Source organism: Mobula hypostoma, chromosome 6 (genome assembly GCF_963921235.1).
Source record: "Mobula hypostoma chromosome 6, sMobHyp1.1, whole genome shotgun sequence".
In the NCBI taxonomy this organism is placed as follows: Eukaryota; Metazoa; Chordata; class Chondrichthyes; order Myliobatiformes; family Myliobatidae; genus Mobula; species Mobula hypostoma.
In genome coordinates, this window is record NC_086102.1 from 109,425,890 (window position 1) to 109,447,291 (window position 21,402).

The following is a 21,402-nucleotide window of genomic DNA, read 5'->3' on the forward strand; positions in this document are numbered from 1 at the left end:
ACAAAAAAGATAAAGAACACAATAATAAAAGAAACACAATAAATATAAATGCATAGGATGGCTTATACACATAGCAACTCACACAAAATGCTGGAAGAACTCAGCAGGTCAAGCAGCATCTTACATACAAGCATCAGGTCCTGAAGAAGGGTCATGGCCCAAAATGTCGACTCTTTATTCTTTTCCATAGGTGCTGCCTGACCTGCTGAATTCCTCCATCAATTTGTGGATTTCCAACATCTGCAGATTTTCTCATGTACGTCCATAATGTGACGCTAGGCACAGGAGTGTCTGTACATAAGGTAATTGACAGGAAATGATAAAATAGTGGTGGTGGGGGAAAGTTGGGTTAGTGCATTTAGGTGTTCATCAGACTTACTGCTTAGGGAAAGTAACTATTTTTGAGTCTGGTGGTCTTAGCATGCGTGCTACATAGCCTCCTCACTAATGGAAGTGAGACAAACAGTCCAAGAGCTGGGTGGGTGGTATTCTTTGAGTAGAGCCCATGGATTAGAAATTAATAAGAACATAAGAAAGTCAACTTTCTTAGAATGTCTCTTTAGATAGTTCATAAGGTACCTAATAAAGAGGCCGCTGAATGGAAGTGGATCTGCCTATCTATTCTAGCAATCTCTATGTTCCTAAACAGAAGCCAAGTCAGGCACTCATTCAGTTCTTGTTTGCTACTATTAACAATGCAGCGAAGTGTCAGTTTACTGCTCCCGCAATGCCTCTCCTGACAATCAGTTCTTTCATATCAGACATTACCAATACAGGAAAGTGTGGCTCAGCACAACCCCCTCAATTACCTACTGTGGGGAACAAGTTATATTCTCTGGTTTCAGCTCTTGGTCAATAAGAGGTGGAATGGCTCTCTTTCATGTTTCCTGAATCACAGACATTAAAGCCAAACAGCTGGCCTCTCTAACAAAGGGAGTGATGTTCGATTACATGGAAAAGCCCCGAGGTAGCTCTTTAGGTTTCATCTGAACAGCTTCTCTCCCAAGAACACAGGATTTAATTATCATCAGAAAGCATTTTTTCCGCTCTGAGTGATGTAAGATGAGACCACTTTAAAAGCTGGAGATTGCGTTGTGCTGCCGACAAACACACATCAATTCAGCATCACATGTCCTTAATGGGACAGAAACAGTTACCGTCTAGTATCTCTTAAAGTGGCAAAGCCCTCTACTTCCAGTGACTCTCAGAAACACTCCAAACACTCTCAGAACAGGTGGGTTAAATAAAAAACAAAGATTGGCTTTATTTTTGCACATGCACCTCGAAACAAAGGTGAAATGCATTGTTTGTGTCAAATCACATCAGCGACGGTAGCCAGCATGCAAGAATTGTCACAGTTTTTGCATCAGTATAGCATTCCCACAGCTTACTAACCATAAGACATATGTCTTTGGAATGTAGGAGGAAATAGAGGACACAGAAGCCTCAGGACTCATACCACCAGGTTCAGAAACAGTCATTACCCCTCACCCATCAGGCTCCTGAATCAACATGGATTACTTCACTCACCTCAACAATGAACTGATTCCACAACCTACGGACTAACTATCAACGACTCTACAACTCATGTTCTAAGTGTTTTGGATTATTATTCTTATTTGCAAAATTTGTCTTCTTTTGTACATTGGTTGATTGTCAGTTTTTGTTTGTGTGTAGTATTTCATTGACTTGCGTGTTCTACTGTTAATGCCTGCACAAAAATGAATTTCAAGGTAGTATATGCTGGCATATATGTACTTTGATAATAATTTGAATTTGAATTTGCAGAGTATAGAGTACACTTTCCTCTACACTTTCCTATCAAATACTCCCACAACAGCTAGAGTACCTCAGTATCTCAACCTACCTAAAGCATACATTTTCTCCTCCACAAGCACAAACTGGCTATGGTATGGCCCATCTGACAAAATGAATGGAAGTTACTCACTATTCTGTAGCACCTCTCAGAATGTGACCTCACCACCATGATGGTTAAACACAGGGAACACATACACAAGGCTTCACACACATGGGTATGCCACTACCTGCATATTCCCATCCAAGTCTCACATACCATCCTAACATGGAGATATTCTGTCTCTGTCATCAGTACTTGATCCAAGTCCCAGATCTCTTCCAACCCACACTCCCAACTTTTGGACCACCTTCCTCAGAAGGCAATGGCTTTCCATCACTTTCCCAAAAGCAGTTTGAGATGAATAATAAATCCTAATAATAAACCACTAAAATCAACATCTTGAAAAGGCTCCCTCAACAATGTTAATTACTTAAAGAACAGCAGGGTAGCAGGCTCTTCTGGCCCAACGAGCCCATGCCACCCCAATCACACATGTGACCAATTGACCTCATAACCTGTACGTTTTGGAATATGGGAGGAAAAAGAAAACCTGGAGGAAACCCATGTGGCCACGGGGAGGACATGCAAGCCCCTTACAGGCAGCAGCAAGAATTAAACCCAGGTCACTGGCGTTATTATTGTGTTATGTTAACCACAAAAGATGAAAGATCAACTTTATTAGTTGCTTGTACTTGCTACATACAGTGAAATGCGTCATTTGTGTTAATAACCAATACAGCCCAGTGATGTGCTGGGGCAGTCCGCAAGTGTCATCATGTTTCTGATGCATACAAGGCATACCCACTACTTACCAACCCAAACACATACATCTTTGGAATGTGGGAGGAAACCAGAGTACTCCTTGCAGTGGAAATTGTACATAGATCGCTGGCACTGCAAAAGCATTATGTTAACCGCCCCTATTGTTCCATTATAAACATTCCGGGTAAAAATGCAAGGAACAAGATGCTTTTGATTAACAAGGTGATTCAATTCCACATGTAGAATTGCAGAGACTCCCAAGCTAAGGCAACATTTTTTATGTGCTACAGCAGGAGCACTCTGATCTCAGGTTGAAGATTAATCACTAATTACAATAGGGTTATAGGCTGTGGCTCGGTGCCAATTACATTCAAGATTCGAGGAGGGTTTGGAGGTTGATGATTGGGATACCATTCTTTTTTGTGTAGGGGGGTGGTTTGATATTTCTCTCTGAATGACTTTCATGTTCCTTCTTGTTTTATGGCTATCTAGAGAAGACATATTTCAGAGTTGTATATGGATCATGTTTTGATAATAAGTGAGCCTTTGATTCCAGTTTGATTAATGTCATTTCTAATACACAAGTTTAAAGGAGAACAGAATAATGTTACTCTGGATCCAAGGCAGCAAATAAAAATATAGTAAGATGAAGAACGTAGCAATAAAAAAACACAATAAATATAAATACACAAGATAATATATAAAGGAATTCATGGCATGAACATGAAGTGATGCTAGGCACAAGTGTGTCTGTACAAAAGGTGACTGGCAGGAAATGATAGTGGTGGTGGGGATGCGTGGAGAGGTGGATAATGGGTTGAGGTTTTGATCAGCCTTGCTGCTAGGGAAAGGAACTAAGGAACTGGGCTTTCTCAAGTGCAAGTGCTTGATTTTATCACCATGGAAATGTTCCATTAAATCCTGATGTCCTTTAGACATTCTAAAAGGTTGTATACTTCCATCCTGATGAAGTGTCTCAGCCCAAAAAATCAACTGTTTATTCACCTCTGTAGATGCTGCCTGATCTGCTGAGCTCCCCCACCATTTTATGTGCATTGCTCTGGATTTCCAACATCTACAGAACCTCTTGTATTTATGTTTTTAGTTGTTGTAGCCATTATCAGTTAGAAAAGACGATGAGTGGCACAGTAGCAGGGCTGCACAGTAGTGTAGTGGTTACCGTAACGCTTTACAGTGCCAGTGACCTGGGTTCACATCACCAGTCTGTAAGGACTTTGTACGTTCTCCCCATGACTGCGTGAATTTTCTCCATGTGCTCCGGTTTCCTCTCACATGCTAAAGATGTACGTTACAGTTAACGTGCTGTGGCGTGCTATTTTGGCACCAGACGTATGGCGACACTTGTGGACTGCCCCAGCACATCCTTGGAATGTATTGGTCATTGATACAAACGGTGCATTTCACTGATGGTTTGATGATTCAATGTATGCGTGACAAATAAAACTAATCTTTAAATCTTTAGCCATTTAGACACCAGCAGCTGGCATTTATGCACATTTTATTCCATATCCATACTTTATCCTCTAATAATTCTTTATTCTTTATAATTGTTGTATGTTGTTGATTTTTGTTGCACGTCATGCCAACACACAACAGCAAATTCCTCAAATGTGTACCTGTATACGACAAATATTCGATCCTTTAAATACCTTGATATTTCTAAATCATTGGGACATCCAGCACATAAACAGGAAGAACACTCAGTCCACAACTTCTCTGCTGACATATTTGCCTCAACTACACTAATTTCATTTGCCCACATTAGGACTGAATTGTTCTATACTCAGTAGCCGCTTAGGTATATTTGCTTGTTAATGCAAGTATCTAGTCAGTCAATCATGTGGCTGCAATTCAATGCATAAGAGCATGCAGACATGGTAAAGAAGTTCAGTTATTGATCAAACCAAACTTCAGAATGGGGAAGAAATATGATCTAAGGTACTTTGATTGTTGGTGCCAGACGGGATGGGTTGAGTATCTCAGAAACTGCTGATCTCCTGGGATTTTCAAACACAACAGTTTCTAGAGTTTACAGAAAACGGTGCAAAACTACCTTTCCTACCTGCATACAGGCAGAGGCTAAAGAGCAAAGGCTCCAGAGATTAGAGCAAAGAGATGGTCACGAGAGGTGGAGGAGCAGCTATGGGATTGCTTTGAGTCACTGGGCTGGGCTGTGTTCAAGTGCTCATCTGTGTATCTGAATGAATACACCATAGTTGTCATGGACTTAATTAAAACAGTAGTGGACAAGTATGTCCCCACAAAATTCTTCAAAGTCTTCCTCCATCAGAAACCATGGATGAACCATGAGTTCCACAATCTGCTGAGGGCCAGGTCAGAGGCATTCAAGTCTGGTGACCAAGAAAGTTACAAGAGGTCCAGGTACGGATCGCAAGTGGCAATTCTTGACTAAACTTGAATCAATAAAGGATGCTTGATGTTTGTGGCAGGGCTTGAATGCCACCACCTCATAAATCAAGTGACATAGGTGACAATAGGGCATCACTTCCAGATGAGATCAATGGCTTGTATGCTTGCATTGACCATCAAATCATGAACTCCCACAGCCCCCGATAATCTAGTGATTTCAGTCTCAGAGGTGGAATTGCAAGCAGCCTTCAGGAGTGTGAACCCATGAAAAGCATCCGGCCCAGGTAGGGTACCTGGGGAAGTACTAAAGACCTGTGCTGATCAGCAGGATGGAGTGTTCACTCAGATTTTTTACCTTTTGCTTTAGCAGCATGAGGTACCCAACTGCGTCAAGCAGGCTTCAATTATATCGGTGCGTAAGAAGAACACGGTGACCTCCCTCAATGACTATCATCCAGTAGCACTTACATCCACTGTGATGAAGTGTTTTGAGAGGTTGGTGATGAAACATATCAAATCCTGCCTGAGAAGCGACTTGGATCTGTTCCAATTTGCCTATCGGATCATAGTCATAGTCATACTTTATTGATCCCGGGGGAAATTGGTTGAATTTCAAATCAACAAATCCACATCAGGTGCCATCTCATTGGCTCTTCACTCAACCCTGAACTCCTGACAGCAAAGATGCACATTTCAGGATGCTTTTTATTGACTATAGCTCAGTATTCAATACTAAAATCCCCTTAAAGATAATCAATAAGCTCCAAGAGCTTGCCCTCAATACCTTTTGCAATTGGATCCTCAATTTGCTGTTCACCGACTATAGCTCAGCATTTAACACCATCAGTCCCACAATCATGATCGATAAGTTACAGAATCTCCCTCTGCAACTGGATCCTCAACTTCCTAACTGGAAGACCATAATCTGTGCAGATTGGTGATAACATCTCCTCCTCGCTGATGATCACACTGGTGCACCTCAGGGGGGTGTGCTCAGCCCACTGCTCTACTCTCTCTGTACCCATGACTGTGTGGCTAGGCATAGCTCAAATATCATCTATAAATTTGCTGATGACACAATTGTTAGTAGAATCTCAGATGGAGATGAGAGGGCGTACAGGAGTGAGATATACCAACTAGCCGAGTGGTGTCACAGCAACAACCTTGCACTCAATGTCAGTAAGACCAAAGAGCTGATAGTGGACTTCAGGAAGGGTAAAACAAAGAAACACATAGAGGGATTAGAAGTGGAGAGAGTGAACAGTTTCGAGTTCCTGGGTGTCAAAATTTCTGAGGACCTAACCTAGTTCCAACATATCAATACAGCTATAAAGAAGACAAGACAGCGACTATACTTCATTAGAAGTTTGAAGAGATTTGGTATGTCAACAAAAATGGAGACATACAAAAATGGTTTAAATGGAGGAGGAGAAGATGGCGGTGCGACACCGCGCAGCGGCCACTCTGGTGATTAATATCTGCCATCTGTCAAGTAGGGTGCCATGCACAATCCTGATTTGATGGAGACAGACATGACAGCGTGGAGGAACATCTGGTGAAACTTCTGAAATAGCTGTTTCACTGCCGCTGTTACTGTGTGATCCTGAATCTCAGGAGGGGAAGGCCCCGAGTCCTCGGCTTTGCTTGTTGCTCGGCGGCCGGGGCGGGGTCAAAGCGCTCGGCAGAGATAGTGCTCGGTGTTGGAGGGCTGATCAGAGCTCGAAGTTTTCGGACGGACTCAGAGTCGGCTGTGGTCAGGTGCTTCCGGGGTGCTGCATCAGCAAGTTTGTGGAGCTGGAGGTTCATGGCAGGGAGAGTTTCTCCCTTCTACTGTCTGCGTGAGATGATGGGCTTTTGGGACTTTGAGACTTTTCTTTACCGTGCCCATGGTCTGCTCTTTATCAAATTACGGTATTGTTTTGCACTGTTGTAACTATATGTTATAATTATGTGGTTTTTGTCAGTTTTAGTTTTGGTCTGTCCTGTGTTTCTGTGATATCATACTGGAGGAACATTGTATCATTTCTTAATGCATGCATTCTAAGTGACAATAAACGAGGACTGAGTGTCCTCATAATCTAATCTAATCTAAAATACTCAAAAACTTCCATAGATGTACCATGGAGAGCACTCTGACAGGCTGCATCACTGTCTAGTATGGGGAGGGCCAGCAACTTTTAGTTCCTCAGTATTATTATTTCAGAGTACCTGTCCGGGGCCCAGCACATACATGCAATTGCAAAGGAAGCACTGCAGTGCTTCTGCCTCCTTAGAAGTTTGCAAAGATCCAGCATGAAATCTAAAACATCAGCAAACTTCTATAGATGTGTAATGGCGAGTATTTTGACTGGCTGCATCACAGCCTGGTATGGAAACACCAATGCCCTTGAATGTAAAATCATACAAAAAGTAGTGGATACAACCTAGTCCATCACAGGTAAGGCTCTCCCCACCATTCAGCAGATCTAATTGAAACACTGTCACAGAAAAGCAGCATCATCGTCAGGGACCCCATCACCCAGGACACAGTCTCTTCTCTCTGTTGCCAACAGGAAGGTGGTACAGGAGTCTCAGGACTCACACCACCAGGTTCAGGAACAGTTACTACCCCTCAACCATCAGGCTCTTGACGCAAAGGGGATAACGGCATTCAACTTCACTTACCTCATCATTGAAATGTTCCCACAACTTATGGACTCACTTTCAAGGACCCTTCATTAATATTTAATGTTTATTTATTATTTATTATTTCTTTCTTTTTGCATTTGCACAGTTCGTTGTCTTTTGCATGCTGGTTGGATGAAGTGTTAATGCGGTCTTTCATTGATTTTGTTATAGTTATTATTCTATGTATTTATTGAGTATGCCCACAAGAAAATGAATCTCAGGGTTGTATACAGGGACATGTTTGTCGTTTGATAACAAATTTACTTTGAACTTTTGAAAAACAAACAACATTCAATGTGCTGCAGTTCTGTGGGTGAAAATGCCTTGTTAATGAGAGATGTCAGAGAAGAATGGCCGGACTGGTTCAAGCTTACAGGAAGGTGACAATAACTCAGATAACTACATGTTATAACAGTGGTATGCAGAAGAGCATCTCTGAACACACAACACATTCAGCTTTGAAGTGGATTGTTTACAACAGCAGAATACCATAAACATACACTCAGTGGCCACTTTATTAGGTGGAGGAGGTACCTAATTATGTCTTGCATTTTCAAATGTACTTATATTTGATTGTGTAATTATATCCGATTTCACTACTTTCTCTAGCATCAACCACTCTGTGTAAAAAAAAATCCTGATTGTCACGTTTAAATCTCCACCTCTCACCTTAAATCTACACTATACCCACTTGTTTTTGATAACCCTATGATGGGAAAAAGACCAACTACATACCCTATCTATGCTTTTCATAATTGTAAAACACAAGATATTCTGCAGCTGCTGGAATCCAGACTAACACACTCACAATACTGAAGGAACTCAGCAGGTCAGGCAGCATCTATAGAAAGGAATAAACAGTCCATGTTTCAGGCTGAGACCCTTCATCGGGACTGGCAAGGAAGGGGGAAGAAGCCAGAATAAGAAGGTGGGGTGAGGGGAAGAAGGACAAGTTGGAAGGTGATAGGTGAAGCCAGGTGGGTGAGTGCGGGGCATGAAGTGAGAAGCTGGGAAAAGGTAAAGAGTTGGAGAAGAAAGAATCTGATTGGAGAGGATAGTGGACCATGGGAGAAAGGTAAGGAGAAGGAGCAAGAGAGGAAGAGAAGGGGCAAGAGGGGAGCCAGAATGGGGAATGAAAAAAGAGGGAAGGGGGAGGGGAAATAATTACGTGATGTTAGAGAAATCAATGTCATGCCATCAGCTTGGAGGCTATCCAGATGGAATGTAGAGGTCTTCCTCCAACCTGAGAGTGGCCTCATTATGGCCTATCTATCCTATTGTAACCGTTTAAAACAATCAGCAACACTTAATACTCAAATTGTACAGGAAAAATTACATAATAGGATACTCACTCAAGTAGAACACCATACAAACAAAGACAATGAGTCCAAACCAGGCATTGAAATTGATACTGAAGTAAATGATGGCAATGACAATGTCAGCAATCGTTGGGAAGATGCTGAAGATGATGTAGCTGGAAAATAAGATTTATTTATTAAGTGAAGCAAAATTAGAACCTTTAGAAGGATACAAACTACTGGAAATACTCAGCAAAGTATTAACATCTTAACTGAACATCAGTAAAGAGAGATACAAAGGAGTTTGCAGCTTGGACACATTTGGATTAACTGCCTCTACAAAAAGCAAAGAACACTACAGCAGAAGAACAGACTTTTTAGCTGTTGACGTCTGTGCTGAATACAAATGCCAAATTAAACATAATTGTTGCAAACAGTTTGGTTTGGTTTGGTTTATTATTGTCACACATACCAAAGTACCGTGAAAAGCTGGTCCTGCATACTGTTCATACATAACAAATGCTAGAGTAAGGTAAAGTAATAACAATACAGAATAAAGTGTACTGAAAAACTATAGTATAGGTAAACAATAAAGTGCAACATCATAACAAGGTACATTGTAAGGCCAAGAGTCCTTCTTATACAACAAGAGTTTGATAACATTGGGAAAGAAGTTACCCTTGAGCCTGGGGCTACATCATTCAGGCTTTTGTATCTTCTGCCCAATGGGGAAGAGAAACACTGGTTTCTGTTCAGCAATATGATTTCAAACAGTTCTCTGATAATATTGTAGCTTTTTAAAACAAGCACATCAGGTATGAAAAAGGTGTGCTTTTACTTTAAAGTTTATTTGCAGTGTGTAGAATGGCAACCACACAGACATATCCATAATCAATGAATATAGACAGGCGATAGTGAGAGAGCAGGGAGAGTGGTTTGATGATGAGATAATACAAGAACAGGGCAAAACGAAGACAAGGACGAATCAAGGTTGACTACTTTAAGGGGAACATCTGTCCAGAAGACGCAGGAGAAGAATTAGGCCATTTATTAACCCTTTCAATACTGGGATCATTCTTATAAATGTCATCTGGACCCTCTCTAATGCCAGTACATCTTTTTTTTGATATGGGGCCCAAAACTGCTCACAGTACTCCAAGTGTGGTCTGACCAAACACCTTACAAGAAAGCATTACCTCTTCTTGCTGCTGACAACGGGAAAGAGGTACCAGGGCCTTTGGACCCACAGCACCAGGTTCAAGAACAGATATTACCCCTCAACAATTAGCCTCCTAAACTGGTGTGAATAACTTCACTCACCTCAACACTGAACTAATTCCACAAGTTACAGACTCATTTGTAAGAAGTCTACAACTCATGTTCTCAGTATTATTTATTTATTATTTACACAGTTCATCTTCTTTGGTACATCAGTTGTTTGTCAGTCTTTGTTAAGTATAGTTTTTTCATAAATTCTCTTGTATTTCTTTATTTTCCTATAAAAGCCTGCAAGGAATTGAATCCTTTGATACTATGTAATTTGTACTTATGTACTTCGATAATAAACTTACTTTAACTTTGACAAACAAAGACGAACAATCAATGTGCAAAATAAGACAAACTGTACAAATAAAAAAATTAATACTGAGAACTTGAGTTGAAAGTGAGTTGTAGGTTGTAGAATCAGTTCCAAGTTGAGGTGAGTGAAGTTATCCAGGCTGGTTCAGGAGCCTGATGGTTGTAGTGTAATAACTGTTCCTGAAACTGCTGGTGTGGGGCCCAAGGCTTCTCTATCTCCTACCCAATGGTACTAGTGAGAAGAAAGCATGGCCTGGATGTCAGAGGTCCTTGATAATAGACGCTGCTTTCTTGTGACAGCAGTCCATGTAAATGTGCTCAATGGTGGGCAGGGCTTTATCTGTGATGGACTGGGTTGAGTCCATCACTTTCTGTAGACTTTTCCGTTCTTGGACATGTTTCCATACCAGGCCATGATGCAACCAGTCAGTATACGCTCCACTGTGTATCCATAGATGTTTGGCAAAATTTTTGGTTAAATATCAAATCCACACAAACTTCTAAGTAGTGGTGCTGTTGTGCCTTATTTGAGATGGCCCTTACAACTGGTCCAAGGGCAGATCCTCTGATATGATAACACCAACAAATTTAAAGGAACAATAGCTCTATTTCAAAACTATTAACTGACAGTAAAACTTGTCCATTTTCTTAAACTTATTTTCTATCACAAGTATAAAACTAAATAAAATGAAGCAAAGAATACATCCACAGATCCCTCAAAGTTGTCATGCAAGTTGATAGGGTGGTTAAGAAGGCATATGGCGTTTTGCCTTTCATTAATTAGGGGATTCAATTCAAAAGTCTCACAAGGTAATGTCACAGCTCTGGTTTGACCAAACTTGGAATATTGTGTTCAGACCTGGTCAACTCATTATTGCAAAGGATGTGGAACCTTCAGGGAGGGTGCAGAGGATATTTACCAGGATGATTCCTGGATTAGAGAGCATGCGTCATGAGCTAGGGCTTTTTTTTTTGGGAGCAAAAAAGCATAAGAACTGACTTGATAGAAATGTACAAGACAATAAGAGGCTTAGATAGACTGAATAGCCAGAGACTTTTTCCCAGGGTGGAAATGGCTAAAACAAGGGGACATAATTTTAAGGTGACTGGAAGAAAGCAGAGGAGGGAATGTCAGAAGTAGATTTTTGTTTACACAGAGTGGTAGGTGTGTGGAGCGTTCTGGCAGGGGTTGGGGTAGAGGCAGATACATTAGGGGCATTTAAGAATTAAGTACAGGAGTCCCCCCGCTTTTCAAACGTTTGTTTTACGAAATCTCACTGTTACGAAAGACCTACATTAGTACCCTGTTTTCGCTTTCAGAGGTGTTTTCACTGTTACGAAAAAAAGCAGCGCGCGATAAAAAATCAGAGCGCGAAAAAATTAGCACGTGATAAAAGCCAGCGCGTCGCGCGCCCCGAGCAGCCACTCTCCCCGGATTCTCGCCGGCATTGCTTTAACACGTGCCTGTGAGCAGCTGTTTGCAAGATGAGCTCTAAGGTATCAGAAAAGCCTGAAAGAGCTCGTAAGGGTGTTACACTTAGTGTAAAACTAGACATAATTAAGCATTTCGATCGTGGTGAATGAAGTAAGGACAATGAGAGTTTGGCTTGTGGAAGCTGACGAACATGATGTTGAAGAGGTTTTGGCATCCCATGACCAAGAACTGACAGATGAAGAGCTGATGCAATTCGAAGAAAAAAGGATAACAATCGAAACCGAATGAGTAATGATAAAGTACAACTTTAATTATGAAAGGGTACGTTGCTTTAGGGGATATTTGCAGGATGGTTTGAGTCCTTACAAAGAACTGTGTGATAGAAAAATGCGCGAGGCTCAGCAGTCAAGCAAGCCTTCCACATCAGCCACAGCAGACGACAAACCTTGACCTTCAACACTGAGGCAAGCAGTCATAGGAGAAGATGAGCTGCCTGCTCTAATGGAAACAGACGACAAGATGACACCCCAGTGTCCCACCACCCCAACACCCAGGCCACGGACAGACACTGTACTGATTCGCGGAGAATGCAGCAGTAGCCGGGAGGCACACAGCACATCTTTAAGAAAAAAGCTGAAATAAACATGCTAATTAATTAGGTGCCGCCAACACGTAATTGTCGGCCCAGATCAGAGGCAACGCAATCGGAAATCGGCACTGATCTGGGCCGACAATTAGTGTCGGGTGGCACCTAATTAATTAGCATGTTTGTTTCGGCTTTCTTCTTAAAGATGTGCCGTGTGCCTCCCGGCTACCACTGCATTCCTGCATGCTTCGCGGCAATGTATTGCTCGGCGGCCTGGAGGGTGGGGGCCACTGCACCATCCCAACCTGTGACGACTCAGTCTAACACACCATCATCAGTGTGCTCGGTGCTGTCTTCCCGATTCCCGTAGGTGATACTACACTGTACATACATTATTTCTACTTTATATAGGCTGAGTATTTTTATGTGTTATTTGGTATGATTTGGCAGCTTCATAGTTTAAAGCTTACTTGAGAGAGTGTTTTTGCCAACAGCGCTTGCGTGAGATTTTCTGCCGACAGCGCTTGCGTGAGATTTTCGCTACAGAGAACAGTTCAGTAACGATTGTGGAGAAGTATTTCTACTTTATATAGGCTGTGTATTTATCATATCATTCCTGCTTTTACTATATGTTACTGTTATTTTAGGTTTTATGTGTTATTTGGCATCATTTGGTAGGTTATTTTTGGGTCTGCGAATGCTCAGAAAATTTTCCCATATAAATAAATGGTAATTGCTTCTTCGCTTTATGACATTTTGGCTTACGAACCGTTTCATAGGAACGCTCTACCTTCGGATGGCGAGGGAAACCTCTTGGATTGGCACATAGATGATAAGAAAATGGAGGACTACGTAGGAGGGAAGAGTTAGATCTTAGAGTAGGATAAAAGGTTGGCACAACATTGTGGGCCGAAGAGCCTGTACTGTGCTGTACTTTTCCATGTTAAAACTATTAGACCGTAAGACATAGGACATAATTCAGCTATTCAGCCTAACCAAAAGTTTTCTTAAATTTATTTGATGATCAGAAGGACAAAAACTAAAAGTAAAGCAAGTAATATTTACAAAATTTTAAATAAAATCTAAATATCTTAAATGTTCTAAAACTTTCACACTAAACGAACTATAATTAATAAAAATTGTTCTTCCTTTCATCTTGACTATCCCTGTTGTGCAGCCATTCAGAAACAGATTTCTCAAAAAACACAAAGGAATTATTGTGGGATCTTCCTCTACAATTTCAAAACTTATTGGCTCTTAGAAACGCTTGCAGTTTTGTGCAAAATTAGACATTACCAACCAAGTCTAAGTCATTCCAAAAAGCTCCCTTTTCTGAAATGGTATAGGGCTATTAATATTAAAATTTCATACCATCTTAAATATTTCTTCCCCCAAGCAATTAATCTGATCAACATTGTAGTACGTCCTTTTCCTTACCCCCTTCCATCTATTACCCCATCAATGCATTGCACTATAAACACTTTAAACCACTTTTTATCATGCTGTTTACATTGTAAATACATGCCGGTATTTATGTATTTATGGACATTTTATTCCAGATCTGTAACTTATTTTATGTGATTCTTTATTCTTTATAATTGTTTAATGCTCTTTTTTAAGACGTGAGCAGAATTTGGCCAATCCAGTCAGCTCCACCATTCCTTCTTGGCAGATTTAGGTTCCATCTCAACCCTATTCTCCTGCCTTCTCCCTGTAACCTTTGACACCCTTACTAATCAAGAACCTAGCAATCTCCACCTTAAATATACCCAATGACCTGGCCTCCCCAGCCATCTGTGGCAATGAATTCCACAGTTGTACCACCCCCTGGCTAAAGAAATTCCTCCTCATCTCTGTTCTAAAGGGACACCCCTCTATTCTGAGGCTGTGATCTCTGGTACTAGACTCCCCCACTACTGGAAACATCCTCTCCATGTCTACTCTATCTGGGTCTTTCAATATCCAATAGATTTCAATGAGACCTCCTCTCATTCTTTTAAACTCCGATGACTACAGGCCCAGAGCCATCAAATGCTCCTCTTTAATTTCGTGTCACGGTAACACCCCACAGCAAATCGTTAACACATGTATATGGCGAATAAAGTTGCTCCTGGATAACAACACTCTAATGTCATTACAAAGAAGGCATTGCAGTGTCTTTACTTTCTTAGAAGTTTATGAAGATTCACGTCATCTAAAACTTTGACAAACTTTTATAGATGCAGGGTGGAGAGTATACTGACTGGTTGCATCACAGCCCAGTCAAATACCAATGCCTTTGAACGGAAAATCCTACAGGAAGTAGTAGATGCAGCTTAGTCCATCATAGGTAAAGCCCTTCCCACCATTGAGTACATTTACAAAGAGCGCTGTCACAGGAAAGCAGCATCCATCATCAAGGACCCTCATCAATGTTCCCTCTAATTTTTAGCAGTCAGTGTGTGCAAAAATCTTAAATTGTGCAAATTTTTTTCCTGTGACAGAAGTATGTGCGCACTGAATACACACATGGGACAGTTTATGTAGGTTTACAAAATATTTGACATAAAACTGCACAGAATAACAACAAAATAACATACATATTTAGGTCACACACACAAGAAATGCTGGTGAACACAGCAGGCCAGGCAGCATCTATAGGAAGAGGTACAGTCGACGATTCGGGCCAAGAGCCTTCGTCAGGACTAACTGAAAGAAGAGATAGTAAGGGATTTGAAAGTGGGAGGGGGAGGGGAAGATCCAAAATGATAGGAGAAGACAGGAGGGGGAGGGATGGAGCTAAGAGCTGGAAAGTTGATTGGCAAAAGGGATACGAGGCTGGAGAAGGGAGAGGATCATGGGACGGGAGGCCTAGGAAGAAAGAAAGGTGGGGGGAAGCCCAGAGGACGGACAAGGAGCTATAGTGAGAGGGACAGAGGGAGAAAGAGACAGAGAAAAAAAGGGGAAAGAAAAAGTCATAATAATAATTAATAGATAGATAGATAAATAAATAAATAAGGGATGGGGTACGAAGGGGAGGAGGGGCATTAGCGGAAGTTGGAGAAGTCAATGTTCATGACATCATATTTAATTTTTATCATATTTAAGTCACTCAGTTATTTTCTCTCTCTCCTGTCTTTGGCATTTACCCATTCTTTGTAAACTCTATCTCGACTAATAGAACTTCTATCCCATCGTTGCTGGTGAACGCAGCAGGTCAGGCAGCATCTCTAGGAAGAGGTACAGCCTGGCCTGCTGCATTCACCAGCAACTTTGATGTGTGTGGCTTAAATTTCCAGCATCTACAGATTTCCTTGTGTTTGCGTTCTATCCCATTGATAGCTTTTGATTCTCATTAACATATCCAAATGACATTCACCTAAACAGTTTCTCAGCTAGTTTTTGAGTTGATTCATTAGGCTAAAACCTCGTTCACAGTCCGCACTAGGCACAAAAAAAGGTTCCCCCAATGCCCATCAACTGTGCAAGGTCACAAAACTGTTCATTTTGAAGTACAAATGCCACCATTTGAACAAAATTTGAAATCGGTTTGGATTTAATTTTTTCTTGCACGGAAAATTTGAAATCATTAAACTGTCTAACTATTACAATATTTTCAGCTAGAAATTCATAATATTTTAGAAATAAGGCATTAACTTGTTCATCGCCAAATGTGAAGTCACAATCTGCAATTGCAGAGAAATCAAAAGCTGACCATTCTTGCACCTGAATTTTGATCTTCTCTGGGTTTGATTGTTTTCACTCTCGCTCATCTGCACTCAACCGTAACATGCGTAGCGCTCCTGTAGCGGGTAATGACAGGTTCTGTTGCCTGAGCTTTTGTACACCGTCCAAATGCGATTTACTTGCCAAATGCCGCTTCAAAAAGTTAAGTTTCCAAATATCATCCCACATCTTTCCACGAGCAAATTCTCCAGCAACTTTCGCATCTCAACAATACAAACAGGTAACTCCAGTTTCCGAATCATACATTAATATTTCTCATAGCTGAACGTTCATGACCTCATGAGCTTTCAGTGTAACAGTTTCTACTATTTTGTTAAGCCATTCAACTTTAAACAAATTTGCAGTTCTTTTGCACTTCACGCCCTTCGCTTCTTTTGAATTCGACATAGTGAATCAATATTTTTTCCAATAAAAACTTAGTAAGCTATCTACAGGATTTGAAACAGATCTTTGTAAACTTTACGATATGAACACTGTCTGCCAAACATGGCTGCTGCCGCGATGCAGCTATACAAACCAGAACAGGAACGGTGAGGTGATATAAATTAGTGATGTGCATTGTGGTATTTGAAAAACCGACTAACTAGTTAACAGAAACAATTAGCTAAAAGATTCTTTTCAATAGGTATAATTATTAACTACTACATCATTTTAGGTAATTAACCTTTTAAGCGCACATTAATTTCCTTTGTGCGCTGGTTGAAAAATGTGTGTGCGCGCGCACACGCGCACAGCTTAGAGGGAACTATGACCCTCACCATCCAGCCCATGGTCTCTTCTCTCTGCTGCCATCAAAAGGTGGTACAGGAGCCTCAGGTTCCACACCACCAGGTTCAGGAACACTTATTGCCCTTCAACCGTTAGGCTCTTGAACCAGTATGATGACTTCACTCATCCAACACTGAACTGATTCCACAACCTTTGGACTCACTTTCAAGGACTCTACAACACATGTTCTCAATATTTATTGCTTATTTATTTATTATTATTTTGTTTTTTTTAATTTTTTTTGTATTTGCATAGTGTGTTGTCTTTTGCACATTGGCTGCCCATCTTTTTCCCTAGGTTTCTTTTATAGATTCTACTGTGCTTCTTTATATTTACAGTGAATACCTGCAAGAAATTGAATCGCAGGGTAGCATATAGTGATGTATAAGTACTTCGATAATAAATTTACTTTTAACTTTGAATATCAGGCTCATAAATCTTGGCTGAATCATCACTATAATTGAAGAATATCCTTTCTCATCATCTTAAGTACCTTAGTAAGGTGTTAATACTGTTGGTTCCACGATCCACACTGCGGAGAACTTCTCCAGTCTTCCTGCCAAGATGCCAGCGAAGTGAAAGAGAATGAAGGTGAGCAAAAAGTGCAACCTGAACGTGTCGGCTGGTGTATTGCTGGACTTTAGTCCACATAAAGGATCGTAAGTTGTTTACAAAGCCAGATGCACCTGAACAGAAACAATCGTAAGTTATGCATAAACTGCAGTTTGCTCTCATTTATCCGGTAATTATAGAGGTGAACAAGATGATAAGAGGCCGAGATACTGTAGAATGGACAGCCAGAGACTTTTTTCCCAGAAACACAAAATAATCTGCAGATGCTGTTGTCAAAGGAACACTCACAATGCGCTGGAGGAACTCAGCAGGTCAGTCAGCATCAGTTGAAAAGATTAGTCGACGTTTCGGGTCGAAACCCTTCGTCAGGACTGAAGGAAGAACTTTGGGGAGGGTTTGAAGAATGCTGGTAGTTGAAAAAAACAGTAATTTTAAAGACAAAGGGGTGGGGGAGGGGAAGCAGGGAGGTGATTGGCAGGAGAACAATGCAAAGTAGTAGAAGGAGGCGGAACTATGAGGGCGGTGATGTGAAATAGGGATAGAGGAAGGGAGGGGGAGGAAATTACTGGAAGTTGGAGAATTCTATGTTCATACCAAGGGGCTGGAGACTACCTAGACGGTATATGAGGTGTTGCTCCTCCAACCTGCGTTTAGCCTCATCATGGCAGCAGAGGAGGCCATGTATGGACATATCTGAATGGGAATGGGAAGCAGAGTTGAAGTGGGTGGCTACCGGGAGATCCTGTCTGTTGCGGCGGACAGAGTGGAGGTGCTCGACAAAGCGGTCCCCCAATCTGCGTCTTACAAGGAACAAGCGGAACAAGTGCTACACATGTCCTTACACTTCCTCCCTTACCACCATTCAGGGCCCCAGACAGTCCTTCCAGGTGAGGCATCACTTCACCTGTGAGTTGGCTGGGGTGATATACTGCGTCCGGTGCTCCCAATGTGGCCTTCTATATATTCGCGAGACCCGACGCAGACTGGGAGATCGTTTTGCTGAACACCTACGCTCTGTCTGCCAGAGAAAGCAGGATCTCCCAGTGGCCACACATTTTAATTCCACATCCCATTCCCATTCTGATATGTCTATCCACAGTCTCCTCTACTGTAAAGATGAAGCCACACTCAGGCTGGAGGAACAACACCTTATATTCCGTCTGGGCAGCCTCCAACCTGATGGCACGAACATTGACTTCTCTAATTTCCGCTAATGCCCCACCTCCCCCTCGTACCCCTTCCATTATTTTTTTACATACACACATTCTTTCTCTCTCTCTCCTTTTTCTCTCTCTGTCCCTCTGACTATACCCCTTGCCCATCTTCTGGGTTCCCCCCCTCCCCCTTTTCCTTCTCCCTGGACCTCCTGTCCCATTATCCTCTCATATCCCTTTTGCCAATCACCTGTCCAGCTCTTGGCTCCATCCTTCCCCCTCCTGTCTTCTCCTATCATTTTGGATCTCCCCCTCCCCCTCCCACTTTCAAATCTCTTACTAGCTCTTCCTTCAGTTAGTCCTGATGAAGGGTCTTGGCCCGAAACGTCAACTGTACCTCTTCCTCGAGACGCTGCCTGGCCTGCTGCGTTCACCAGCAAATTTGATGTGTGTTGTTTGAATTTCCAGCATCTGCAGAATTCCTCGTGTTTACGTCAATCATATTATGATCACTGACTCCTAGGGTTGCTTTACCTTAAGCTCCCTAATAAGATCTGGATTATTACACAACACCCAATCTAAAATAGTCTTTCCCCGAATAGGGTCAAGCACAAGCTACTCTAAAAGGTGTTCCCTCTGTTGTGATCTGACATCAACCTGATTTTCCCAATCCCCTTGCATATTGAAGCCCCCATTACAATTGTATTGTAAAGTGCTCATGAGGAAGAGGTGTTGAAAGAGAAGCCTGATCTTTGACTCTGATCCTTCTCTGCAGAAACATGTATGTTTTAAACAAAATCAACAAGGTAAAGGAGAGAATTCCAGAGTATCACAGCCTTCAGTTGGGGACATTGATGTCACTATCTGTTCGATTTAACACAGATTGAAATTTATGTTCCTTAGGTCAATCTCTTACCTGTGCCACCACCCTGTAGGAACTTAAGGAAGACATACAAGCAGACAGTTGTGGCTAGAGTTTTCCATGGGGCTTGGTCACTCAGTTCATTCACTGTGGAACAAAAGAGGTATGCATTAGTGTGGTGATGCAAGTCCCATAAAACCAGGTATGAATTGTGAGGTCTATTTCAAGAACCAAGAGGTTAAATGCTGTTGGATGCACGTGAATTCTGCCAGGGTTTGCAGGCCATTACTTCCAACAAAGCAAAACCCATCATCATGAGTGTCAGTGATGCTTCACTCCCAGACAAGCTCAAGAGCTTCTATGCACACTTTGAAAGGGAATAAAACCACAGCTATGAGGATCCCTGCAGCATCTGATGACCCTGTGCTCAGAGGCCAACAGGCGAACCCTCATAAGGCAATGGACCCCAATAGAGTACCTGGTAAGGCTCTGAAAACTTGTGCCAACCAACAGATGGGAGTATTCAAAGACATTTTCAATCTCTCACTGCTATGGTCAGAAGTTCCCACCTATTTCAAAAGGGCAACAATTATAACAGTGTCCATGAAAAGCAATGTAAGCTTCCATAACGTCTATTGTCCAGTAGCACTTACATCTACAGTGATAAAATGCTTTGAGAGGTTGGTCATGGCTAGAATCTGGACCCACAGCAATTTGCCTATCGCCACTATCGTGAAAATATTAAGAACACCAGAGCAGTTTCAAGTTTCATTTTAAGAGTTTATTAACACGATTATCATGGAGAGTCTGCGACAGTCTCCACCGCCAGCAGAGCTCCATGTCCAGAAGGAGAAGGACCAGAGACTGTGTCACTGATTTAAAAAAAAACTCAACTCTACTTTGGTTGTGCTTGTAAAGAGCAGAGCAGTTCTATCACTAAGGATCCCCACCACCCAGGGCAAGTCCTCTTCTCATTACTACCATCAGGGAGGTAGTACAGGAGCCTGAATCCATACTCAGCATTTTAGCAACAGCTTCTTCCCCTCCACCATCAGACTTCTGAACAAACAATTAACCCATGAACATGACCTCACTTTTTTTGCTCTCATTTTATGCATACTGTATATATTTCTAATTGTAATTTATAGATTTTTATGTATTGCATTGTACTGCAGCCACAAAACAAATTTCATGACATATATCAGTGAGTTAAACCTGATTCTGAAGATTACATTGAAGATCAGCTTGATCTATCACACGTGCTTCGAAAGATACAGTGAAATACACTGTTTATGTCACCGACCAACACAGTCTGAGGATGTGCTGGGAGCATCCCACAAGTGTCGCCATTCTTCCAGCACCAACATAGCATGTCCATAACTTACTAACCCTAACCCGTACGTCTTTGGAATGTGGGAGGAAACTGAAGTACTAAGAGGAAATTCACCTGGCCACAAGGAGAACATACAAACTCTTTTCAGACAATGGCAGGAATTGAAGCCAGGTTGATGGCGCTGTAATAGCATTACACTAAACATTATGTTGCTATGCCACAAGTGACGAAAATGAGTGAGTTATCCTGGTACGTTTAATCATTCTAGACCTTCTATTCTTTAATGGATGATCTAACTTGGACCCACAACACCTCCTCATTAATCATGGCAACACAGCAGTGTCTACACTTGCAGAGGAGATTGAGGTATGCAAGGCTCCCTGTCACCATTCTAACAATTTTCTACAGGAG

At 41.7% G+C, this 21,402-nt stretch overlaps 1 protein-coding gene across 1 annotated transcript in view; it reads right to left on the reverse strand.

Annotated features, from left to right (window-relative positions):
• Nucleotides 1-21,402, reverse strand: part of LOC134348286 (ATP-binding cassette sub-family B member 6-like) — a 246,262-nt gene that overhangs the window by 158,877 nt on the left and 65,983 nt on the right. The window contains exons 5-7 of the mRNA XM_063051431.1: nucleotides 19,713-19,805; nucleotides 17,563-17,755; nucleotides 9,031-9,152 (exon numbers count right to left, since the gene is read on the reverse strand). Coding sequence (XP_062907501.1) covers nucleotides 9,031-9,152; nucleotides 17,563-17,755; nucleotides 19,713-19,805 — 408 coding nt within the window. The remainder of the gene's footprint in view (nucleotides 1-9,030; nucleotides 9,153-17,562; nucleotides 17,756-19,712; nucleotides 19,806-21,402) is intronic.